The sequence below is a fragment of the Oncorhynchus gorbuscha genome, linkage group LG09 (genome assembly GCF_021184085.1).
Source record: "Oncorhynchus gorbuscha isolate QuinsamMale2020 ecotype Even-year linkage group LG09, OgorEven_v1.0, whole genome shotgun sequence".
In the NCBI taxonomy this organism is placed as follows: domain Eukaryota; kingdom Metazoa; phylum Chordata; class Actinopteri; order Salmoniformes; family Salmonidae; genus Oncorhynchus; species Oncorhynchus gorbuscha.
The window spans coordinates 81,774-93,546 of record NC_060181.1 but is presented as its reverse complement, the minus strand read 5'-3'; the positions used below and the strand labels follow the sequence as shown (position 1 = coordinate 93,546).

General features: G+C 41.2%; 1 protein-coding gene across 1 annotated transcript in view; it reads right to left on the bottom strand.

Annotated features, from left to right (window-relative positions):
- LOC124043063 (vegetative cell wall protein gp1-like) overlaps positions 1 to 11,773 on the bottom strand; it is an 85,869-nt gene that overhangs the window by 314 nt on the left and 73,782 nt on the right. Inside the window, exon 6 of the mRNA XM_046361234.1 lies at positions 7,824 to 7,969. Within this exon, the coding sequence (XP_046217190.1) occupies positions 7,824 to 7,969 (146 nt within the window). The remainder of the gene's footprint in view (positions 1 to 7,823; positions 7,970 to 11,773) is intronic.

Below are 11,773 nucleotides of genomic sequence, written 5' to 3'. Positions count from 1 at the left end.
TGATCGGAGGCATGAAAAACAGAACAGAGGGCAGAGAAAATGGGTGACCATGAACATAGCACATTCTCAGAAATAAGCAGGCATAGAACATTATCAGAAACAGGCAGGCATAGAATATTCTCAGAAACAGGCAGGCATAGAACATTATCAGAAACAGGCAGACACAGAACATTCTCATAAACAGGCAGACATAGAACATGTCTTTAGGGAGCTTATAGGGAGGAGATCAGAGACCTGGCAGTGTGGTGCTAGGAAAACATCCTCACCCTCAATGTGAGAAAGACAAAAGATATGATCATGGACTATAGGAAAAGGAGGGCCGAACAGGCCCTTATTAACATTGAAGGAGCTGAAGTGGAGCGGGTCAAGAGTTTCAAGTTCCTTGGTTTCCACAAAAACCTATCATGGTCCAAACACACCAAGAAAATTGTGAAGAGGGGACCTAGGACCAAAAAAGGCTCCTTAACAGCTTCTACCCCAAGCCACTTTGATTTACTTGATTTATTTCAGCTTTCATTTATTTCATCACATTTCCAGTGGGTCAGAAGTTTATATACAGTCAATTAGTATTTGGTTGCATTGCCTTTAAATTGTTTAACTTGGGTCAAACATGTCAGGTCGCCTTCCACAAGCTTCCCAAAATAATAAGTTAGGTGAATTTTGGCCCCTTCCTCCTCACAGAGCTGGTGAAACTGAATCAGGTTTGTAGGCCTCCTTGTTCTCACATGCTTTTTCAGTTCTGCTTGCAAATTGTCTATAGGATTGAGGTCAGGGCTTTGTGATGGCCACTCCAATACCTTGACTTTTTTTGTCCTTAAGCCATTTTGACAAAACTTTGGAAGTATGCTTTGGGTCATTGTCCATTTGGAAGACACATTCTTTAACTTCCTGACTAATGTCTTGAGATGTTACTTCAATATATCCACATCATTTTCCTTTCTCATGCTGCTATCTATTTTGTGAAGTGCACTTGGTTGACCCAAGTGCAAGTCTCCTTCCTGAGCGGTATGATGGCTGTGTGGTCCCATGGTGTTTATTGTTGCACACTATTGGTTGTACAGATGAATGTGGTACCTTCAGGCATTTGGAATTGCTCCCAGGGTTGAACCAGACTTGTGGAGGTCTACAATTTTTGGTTGATTTTTGGCCGATTTCTTTTGCTTTTCCCATGATGTCAAGGAAAGAGGCACTGAGTTTGAAGGTAGGCTTTGAAATACATCCACAGGTACACCTCCAATTGACTAATATGACTCATATGTCAATTAGCCTAAGATAAGCTTCTAAAGCAATGACATTATTTTCTGGAATTTTCCAAGCTGTTTAAAGGCATAGTCAACTTAGTGTATGTAAACTCCTGACCCACTGGAATTGTAATACAGTGAATTATAAGTGAAATAATCTGTCTGTAAACAATTGTTAGACAAATTACTTGTGGCATGCTCAAAGTAGATGTCCTAACCAACTTAGAGTGGTTGAAAAATGACTCCAACCTAAGTGTATGTAAACTTTGGACTTCAACTGTAGAACTTTCTCAGAAACAGGCAGACATAGAACATTCTCAGAAACAGGCAAGGCAGGCAAAGATTATTGTAAGAAATAGGCAATGCAGACTAATCGGATCCAAGATGGCATAGCAGTCAGGCGTCTTTTGTCTTCGTCTTGTCGTGTCCAGTGTATATATACCTTATCTTTTTTCTTCGCACATATTTTTTACAATATTTTTCTTATCCCCAACTTCAACATTCTCTCCTGCAACCCGCCTCACCCAATGTGGTATGGTTTTGCTATTTTCTTTACTTTAGAACCGAAACCCCCCAACAGTAGCTAGCCAGCTAACTAGCTATTAGCTAGTAGTCAGCTAGCCACTGCTAGCGGTCATCAGCTAACCTCCTGGCTAACGTCTCTGTCCCGAAGCAAGCACCAATTAACCTGGAGCTAGCCTATGCTAGGCCCATCTCCCGGCTAACTGAAGAGGTCCATCAGCCACCCTTTGGGCTACAATACCTATTTTGCCAATTGGCCTGGACCCCTTTTATTGCCGAAACGGAGCCGCACCGATCCATCACAACTGGACTACCGACGTAATGTGCCCGAGGGGTTTTTTCAACAGGCTCCTCCGTCGCGACGTCCCCTGATGGCCCATCTACTAGCCTTCTTGCCGCGGCCCGCTAGCTGTCTAGAGCATGCCAATTTTTTGGGCTACTATACATATTTTGCCAATTGGCCAGGACCCTTTTATTACATGGCCCTCCGCTGATCCATCACGACTGGTCTGCTGACGTAACCACAGGAAGGGGCTATAACAGACTTCTTCCGTTGCGACGTCCTTCTAAGGCCCTTCTGCTAGCCCCGGCCCACTAGCTGTCTGAATCGCCGTGTTTTCAGCCCGCCCAGCTACTCACTGGACCCAATGATCACTCGGCTACGCATGCCTCTCCTTAATGTCAATATGCCTTGTCTATTGCTGTTTTGGTTAGTGATTATTGTCTTATTTCACTGTAGAGCCTCCAGACCTGCTCAATATGCCTCAGCTAACCCTATTGTGACCTCACCTGGGTTAGTTGATGTCTCTAGAGAAAATACTTCTCTCATCGTCACTCAATGCCTAGGTTTACCAGCACTGTACTCACATCCTACCACATCCTGTACATTATGCATTGAATCTATTCTACCGCGCTGAGAATCCTGCTCCTTTTACTTTCTGTTCCGAACGTACTAGACGACCAGTTCTTATAGCCCTTAGCCGTACCCTTATCCTACTCCTCCTCTGCTCCTCTGGTGATGTAGAGGTTAAACCCTGCAGTGCCTAGCTCTACTCCATTCTCCATTCCCCAGGCCCTTTCATTTGTTGACTTCTGTAACCGTACAAGCCTTGGTTTCATGCATGTTAACATTAAAAGCCTCCTCCCTAAGTTTCTTTTTATTCACTGCTTTAGCACACTCCGCCAACCCGGGTGTCTAAATCGTGTCTGAATCCTGGCTTAGGAAGGTCACCAAAAATCCTGAATTTCCATCCCCAACTACAACATTTTCTGACAAGATAGAACTGCCAAAGGTGTCGTAGTTGAAATCTACTGCAGAGATAGCCTGCAGAGTTCTGTCATACTATCCAGGTCTGTGCCCAAACAATTTTACCTTCTACTTTGAAAAGTCCATCCTTTCAGAAACAAGTCTCCCACTGTTGCAGCTTTGCTATAGACCACCTTCTGCCCCCAGCTGTGCCCTGGACACCATGTGTGAATTGATTGCCCCCCATCTATCTTCAGAGCTTGTGCTGTTAGCTGACCTAAACTGGGACATGCTTAACACCCAGGCCATCCTACAATCTAAGCTTGATGCCCTCAATCTCACACAAATTATCAATGAAACTACCAGGTACAACCTCAAATCCGTAAACACAGGCACCCTCATAGATATCATTCTAACCAACCTGCCTTAAATATACACCTCTGCTATATTCAACCAGGATCTCAGCAATCACCGCCTCATTGCTTGGTCCGTAATGGATCTGCAGTCAAACGACCACCCTCCATCACTGTCATATACTCCCTAAAACACTTCAGCAAGCAGGCCTTTCTAATCAACCTGGCCCGGTTATCATGGAAGGATATTGACCCCATTCGGTTAGTAGAAGATGCCTGGTTATTCTTTAACCACTTGCTCCTACCCGACACGCAGGCGTCCCATCTAGACATCTGGAAATGCAAATGTGCTACGCTAAATGCTAATAGCACTCGTTAAAACTCAAACGTTCATTAAAATACACATGCAGGGTACTGAATTAAAGCTACACTCGTTGTGAATCCAGGCAACAAGATTTTTAAAATGCTTTTCGGCGAAAGCATGAGAAGCTATTATCTGATAGCATGTAACACCCCAAAAGACCCGCAGGGGACGTAAACAAAATAATTAGCATTCATTACCTTTGACCATCGTCTTTGTTGGCACTCCTAGATGTCCCATAAACATCACTATTGGGTCTTTTTTTTATTAAATCGGTCCATATATAGCCTAGATATCTATGAAGACTGTGATCAAGGAAAAAAATTGAGTTTTATTATCCTGTTAAAGATAGGGCTGACTACTGCCCCCTTTGGAGGAATTGCGTGCCCATAGTAAACAGAAAACAAATCTATCAAAAATTGCTAATATATGCATATAATAATTATTATTGAATAGAAAACACTCTAAAGCTTCTAAAACCATTTAAATTATGTCTGTATGTAAAGCAGAACTCTCAGGGCAGCCATTCTCCCAAACTCTCTCTTGTCATCAGAAAAGTTGGCCCAACTTTGACGTCATCACCCCCACCCTTCTCAAGCAGCTACAGACCCAGGAACAGTTTCTCTGTCTTCAGCGCGATGTCTGCTTTCAATGGGGCTTCTCATTGTGAGAATCGCGCGCTCACGAGACTTTTGGCGGGCTGAAACCTTCCGGTCCCGCGAAAAAACAGGTTACTCTCATGCGCGCCTCGGCTCCAGTGCTCTCTTTCTTCCAGGGTTGACTAAACGATGTGTGTGTTTCTGTTCGTGCTCAGGATTGTTGTCCACCTTTATAACATGCTAAAGCTTGATTCTGAACTTAGTTTGACCAGTTTAGTCGACATAAAATATGTAATTTTGACGTTTTGGTGCGCATTCACTTGAATTTTGGCTGCATTTCAACCAAAATATGTCGCGTTTGATAACCTAAAGACACAGACTTCAAAACGAAATGCTGTTTTTGGTAAGTATAATTCCTTCCAGGTCTTCTGATGGAAGAACATCAAAGGTCAGGGAATATTTATGTGGTAAATTTGGGTTTCTGTGGACTCCAAGATAGAGGAGACATAATGCTAATTTCTGAGCGCCGTCTCATGTTATAGCCTAGTGAACGAATTCTGTAACGTTAATAATAAATGTAACACAGCGATTGCATTTAGAAGAAGTGTATCTTTCTATATATATGTAGAACATGTATATTTAGTCAAAGTTTATGATGTGTATTGCTTGTTATCTGACGTTATCTGCCGGAGCTATCGTCATTTCTCAGGACATTTGAGTAGCATTTTTTGAACAATGCGTCATTGTAAACAGAGATTTATGGATATATATAGCATATTATTGAAAAAACATAAATGTACTGTGTAACATGTTCTATTACTGTCATCTGATGAAGATTTTCAAAAGGTTAGTGCATTATTTTTCTTTTAATCCTGCGTTTGTTGATTGTATATTTTGTTCAACTTGGCTATGCAAATTAGCTGTGTCTTCGGTGGTGGTTTGACATAAATATGTGCTATGTTTTCGCCGTAAAACATTTACATTTACATTTACATTTAAGTCATTTAGCAGACGCTCTTATCCAGAGCGACTTACAAATTGGTGCATTCACCTTATGAAACATTTTAGAAATCTGACTTGCTGGGTAGATGAACAAGGTGTTTATCTTTCATTTGAGCTATTGGACTTGTTAATGTGTGGAGGTTAAATATTTCTAAGAATATTTTTGCGTTCCATGCGCCACCTTCCAGCTGAACATGGGAGGGGGTCGTTCCCAAATGGGAACCCTAACCCGTCAACAGGATAACGTAACGTCATTTTTTTAAATTAAAAAAGTCGACGATAAACTTTCACAAAACACTTCAAAATACTTTTGTAATGCAACTTTAGGTATTAGTAAACGTTAATAAGCGATCAAATTGATCACGAGGCGATGTATATTCTATAGCTGTACGTCTGGAAAAAATGTCCGGGTAGAATCTCAACCAAAATATCCAGTCAGAGACCGGAAGAAAGGCGCTACCTTGTGCCCGTTTGACCAAGGAACAAATCGTAGTCAAATGACAAGACTGTTGACATCGTGTGGAAGCTGTAGGTATTCCAACCTCGGCCCCATTTAATGTGGTTCACATTCAACAATGGGTTCTAGTGGTGCATGGATATATTTCCACATTTTCAGTGATCAGATTTTCCTGCGCTTTTCGATGAAACGCACGTTCTGTTATAGTCACAGCCGTGATTTAACCAGTTTTATAAACGTCTGAGTGTTTTCTATCCACACATACTAATCATATGCATATACTATATTCCTGGCATGAGTAGCAGGGCGCTGAAATGTTGTGCGATTTTTAACAGAATGTTTGAAAAAGTAGGGGGTAGGAGTAACAGGTTAAAAGTGCTTTCCTCACAATCTTTACCAACCTGCAGACGAGCTTCAATGCCATTCAACTCTCCTTCTGTGGCCTCCAGCTGTTCTTAAATGCAAGTACAACCTAATGCATGCTCTTGAAACGATCGCTACCTGCACCTGCCAGCCCGTCCAGCATCACTACTCTGGATGGTTCTGAGTGAATATGTTGAAATTACAAATACCTAGGTGTCTGATTAGACTATAAACTCTCTTTCCAGACTCACATTAAGCATCTCCAAATCCAAAAGTAAATCTAGAATCGGCTTCCTATTTCGCAACAAAGCATCCTTCACTCATGCTGCCAAACATACCCTCTTAAAACTGACTATCCTACCGATCCTCGACTTCGGCGATGTCATTTACAAAATATCCTCCAACACTCTATTCAGCGAATTGGATGCAGTCTATATATAATCTATATACTACCCACCACTGCGACTTGTATGCTCTCGTTGGCTGGCCCTCGCTACATATTCGTCGCCAAACCCACTGGCTCCAGGTCATCTATAAGTCTTTGCTAGGTAAAGCCCCGCCTTATCTAAGCTCACTGGTCACCATAGCAGCACCCACCCGTAGTACGTGCTCCAGCAGGTATATTTCACTGGTCATCCCCCAAAGGCAATACCTGCTTTGGCCCCCTTTCCTTCCAGTTCTCTGCTGCCAATCACTAGAACGAATTGCAAAAATCACTGAAGCTGGAGATTCATATCTCCCTCACTAACTTTAAGCACCAGCTGTCAGAGCAGCTCACAGATCACTGCACTTGTACATATGCCATCTGTAAATAGCCCATCCAACTACCTCATCACCATATATATTTTTTTGTTCCTTTGCACCCCTGTATATTTCCTTGCACATCACTGCAGTGTTTAATTGCTAAATTGTAATTATTTCACCACTATGGCCTATTTATTGCCTTTACCTCCCTTATCTTACCTCATTTGCAGACACTGTATATAGACTTTCTTTCTACTGTGTTATTGACTGTATGTGGTTTCCATGTGTAACTCTGTTGTTATTTGTGTCGCACTGCTTTGCTTTATCTCGGCCAGGTCGCAATTGTAAATGAGAACTTGTTCTTAACTAGCCTACCTGAAATAAATAATACATTCAAATATAATATTGTTTGAAACAGGCAAGGCATACATACAACATAGTATGACAAACCAAAGTGAAATATCAAGACCGAGAAAACAAGTGAACTATCTGACTCATACAGGCAACATGAAAACCAGCAGACACTTGCCCCAAAAAAGATTGGAGTTGCACATCCCTGGCAAGGGGTTTTCTCAAACATACTGTATGCTCTTCTGTTTGAAATCCCATTGTAATATCCGTAATACACCATAGCAACATTTGGCAAGCTTGTGATGGAACAACCCTCAAAAAACATGTTCAGTCATTCGCTTCTAGTCTGAGCAAAGTCAATCATGAACTAAACCATCAAGAGAGCAGTACTTGTCTGCATAGAATACTCACGTTCCCTTTCAAATAGTAGCTGGGTGCAAATATTTCCATATGGAACATTTCTGCATAGCAGAGTAATGTACAACCATGAATTGAGGCAGCTTGCCCATCGCCAGTGGCATTAGTATTAGTAGGTTCCAGAGGTAAGGCTGGCCAGGCAGGCCAGACACAGAGCTCAGTCCCACCTGATGTTGTGGCTTCCCTTTGCCGTCTCTGACTGGATAGACATGTGGCTCATGCTGCTGAGCCGAGAAGCACATGGCATAGCGGACACGTCGCTAACATCACTGTCCAAGGATTTGGCAGTGTCTGAGCCTTTCAGCGTCTGCAGCTACAGGGGTGGAGGGAGAAATACATTGTGTTAGCCAAGACACTCAATATAATGTTGGAGAAATATATTATGTGTTAGCCAAAACACTATATATAGTGTTATAGAAATACATTGCGTTAGCCAAAACACTCAATAAAGTGTTGGAGAAATACGTTGTGTTAGCCAAGAGACTCTATATAACATTCTATTTCACTTGCTAGGCCTAGACCAGAAGATATGAGCTATAGAAGCCATTCCATAGTGCATAGTATACTATGCATGTAATAATTGTATGTATAACAGAAGTGTCAATAGAAGTCAATAATTACTCAGAATTATTTTTTAATTTTTTATTTGACCTTTATTTTACTAGGCAAGTCAGTCAAGAACAAATTCTTTCTTTCAATGACAGCCTAGGAACAGTGGGTTAACTGCCTGTTCAGGGGCAGAACGACAGATTTGTACCTTGTCAGCTCGGGGAATCGAACTTTCAACCTTTCGGTTACTAGTCCAACGCTCTAACCACTACACTCTAACCACTAGGCTACCCTGCCACCCCTGTTGAATACACGTTTCTGATTGGCTTGAAGGACATTCTAGAGCATGTATTATAATGCCCTGCATTATTTTCCAGAATAATATTCTGGAAAACGTTACTTAATACTCAGCATCATAACACATTATGGCATAAGCATGTCATAATATGTCATAACAGCTGACATAACATGGTCATAACAGTATCTAGACCATGTTAACAGCAAATGCTGTTGCGTTACGTTTTTTTCCTTTCCAAGAAGTTTCCTTTTTGAAAAAAGTTTGTTTCTTTAATCCTTTGTTGTTGTTGTTGTAATTAATTATTTACAGTCATGTTTTTAAAATATATATTTTAAGTAACTTGCATAAAATACACTTTGACACTGTCAAGAAGCATTATGACAATCATAATCGTACAAAACTGATGCCCTGCTCCCAAAATCTGCTCCTGCATTCATCAGCAACAGAGCATTGGGGTAGGTACATGTCTGACATCAATTTGTGATCAATTGCAATGATAATTGAATATGGGCAATTTCAGAAAATAACATAAACATACTGTTGACAGCTAGGCTATTCCGTAATGGAACTTTTTGCCTTGTGAAGTAGGTTTAGTAGGTTTAGACACTCTTATGTAGGTGTCCGACTGGACCAGCCATAAAATAACACAATATATGTCTCAACAGGTCTAAACAGTGACCGTCATGACAGTGTTATGACCATATTATGACATGTTATGACCCTCCCACTCTGTCTGCTGAATTCTTTCTCTTTGCTCGTTTCCTTAATAGGATGTCGGTGGGCAGAGCCGGAAAGGTTGTCAATGAAATGGGACACACCTGTGCCCGATTTGGGGCACTCGGCTGAGAGTCAGACTCGGCCGTCGTCATATGGCCGAGTCTGGGCCGCCTTCGGAAGTATTACTTATGGCTAGGATGCGGGGATTGAGCTCGGGCTGATTCCGGAGTTATCTGTGCCAAATGTATTACTTGGGGCTAGGGACGATTGGGGCTACTCTCTGGCAGATGACGACACGGGCTGCTTTTTTACTATTTTGATCATTTGTACAAGGCAATTGATAAGCATGAAAAACTTTGTGAATGGAACTTCCCAAGTGGTGCAGCGGTCTAAGACACTGGATCGCAGTGCAAACTGTGTTTCTACAGATGCTGGTTAGACGCACAATTGGCCCAGCGTCGTCCGAGTTCGGGGAGGGTTTGGTCGGCCGGGATGTCCTTGTCCCATCGAGCTGTAGTGCTTTCTGTGGCGGGCTAGGCGCATGCACGCTGACACAGTCACCATGGTGTGTGGTGTTTCCTCCGAGACAAAATGTTTTTTTTGTGGATGGGTATAATTGGTATGAATAATATTAATATTTTAAATGACTAAATCGGTTAATTTTGTATATGTTTATTTAATTCATCGGGCCACTTCTGGAGGGATTCTGGTAAGATGCCGGCAAAGTCGGCTGAATTCTGGTGACAGAAACGACCCGAGTCCGACACCCGATTCCGGGCCGATTCAATCAGTTCCAACCCTCGGAAGAGGGCTGCTTCCTCATTGCTAGCTGGGTGGGTGTTAAGTAAAGTGTTACCCAATACTCAATGGCTACAGTACATCCTTAAATATCCTATGCTTGAGCTGCTTTTGAAATCAAAAGTCAAATTGGAAACATTATTGGTATTGTTGAATTCAATTTTCGTAATAGAAAGCAAGGAGGATGGTTTGTTAGCTAAGCTAGCAAATCTGTTTCTTTGGTTACCAAGGCAACTATTGTAGCTATCTAGTAAATCTGCTAGTTACTTCAATGGATTTTTAATACATTTATACTTGCAAATGGCCACATTTCTAGCGGAAAATCATGGTTACCACATTTCTAGCGGCAAAATGAAGGATGACTTGTCAACTGTGCTACCATAGGTGTGTTACCATGAAGGATGACTTGTCGATAGCGATAGCTCTGCTTCTACACTCACATAGGGAAGGAAACTTACTGATGTGTTTGGCTAATGCCATAATCTAGACGTGTTTGTTTAATGCCAATCTACTGGTAGGGTGTTAAGGGGGGTTGAAATAAACATTACTGTTAGAGCTGAACTGATAATACATACCAAATGATACAACAGACTCTCACGTCTGTAGGCTTTACCATGTCTGGAAAAAAAATGGTGTGTCCAAATTCTGGGCAAAAGATCATGGGAGATAATGCACAGGTCAATGGTGAGGCCTTTTACAAAAATGGACTCAGAACTTCTTAGGCCTCTTTTTTCTCAATTTCCGGCTGAATAAGGTGCCCAAAATAAAATGCCTGTAGCTCAGGCCCTGCAGCCAGGATATGCATATAATTGGTACCATTGGAAAGTTAAAATCATTTTAGGAGAATATAACACAATAGATATGGTAGGAGAAAATCTAAAAAAAAACAACCAGAATGTTTTTGAGAGAGAGAGACCATCCTCTTAGAAATGCAAGACAAAGGTCATATAGTAAATTAGCTCCCTGGCTGCATTTCTATTGCTTACACAGGGTGTCAGCAGTTCAGGTTCTCAGGCATGTAACTTCAAAAACAAATAAAAAATAACAGTTTTTGTAGAAGGACACAGTCTTGAAAAGTTGTGTCTGTGCGGGTCATGAAGAATTTACGCACCTGCTAAAATCGGTTTCCTACTGAACATACTTCTTCCCGAAATAAATATTATAGTTTGATTACATTTTAGGGTATCTGCGGAGTAAATAGAAATGTATTTTGACTTGTTGAAACAGTTTAGGGGTAGATTTTCGGATTCCTTTCTCTGCAAGTTAAACGAGTGGAATACTCAAATCGGTGGAGCCATCTAAACTGACTTTTTGGGATATAAAGAAGGATTTTATCTAACAAAACAACACTACATGTTATAGCTGGGACCCTTTGGATGACAAATCAGAGGATGATTTTCAAAAAGTAAGTGAATATTTAATCATTATGTGTACAGTGGGGAGAACACGTTTTTGATACACTGACGATTTTGCAGGTTTTCCTACTTACAAAGCATGTAGAGGTCTGTAATTTTTATCATAGGTACACGTCAACTGTGAGAGATGTAATCTAAAACAAGAATCCAGAAAATCACATTGTGTGATTTTTAAGTAATTCATTTGCATGTTCAAATTAAATACAATTAAATACATATATGCAAATGTATTAATTTATGTGAATATTTCATGTTTATTGATAATCATTGACATTGATAATCATTGTGTCAGGATTTGGCCAGGGTTGTTCCGGTTTTTGGTCACCAGATGCCCCCATTG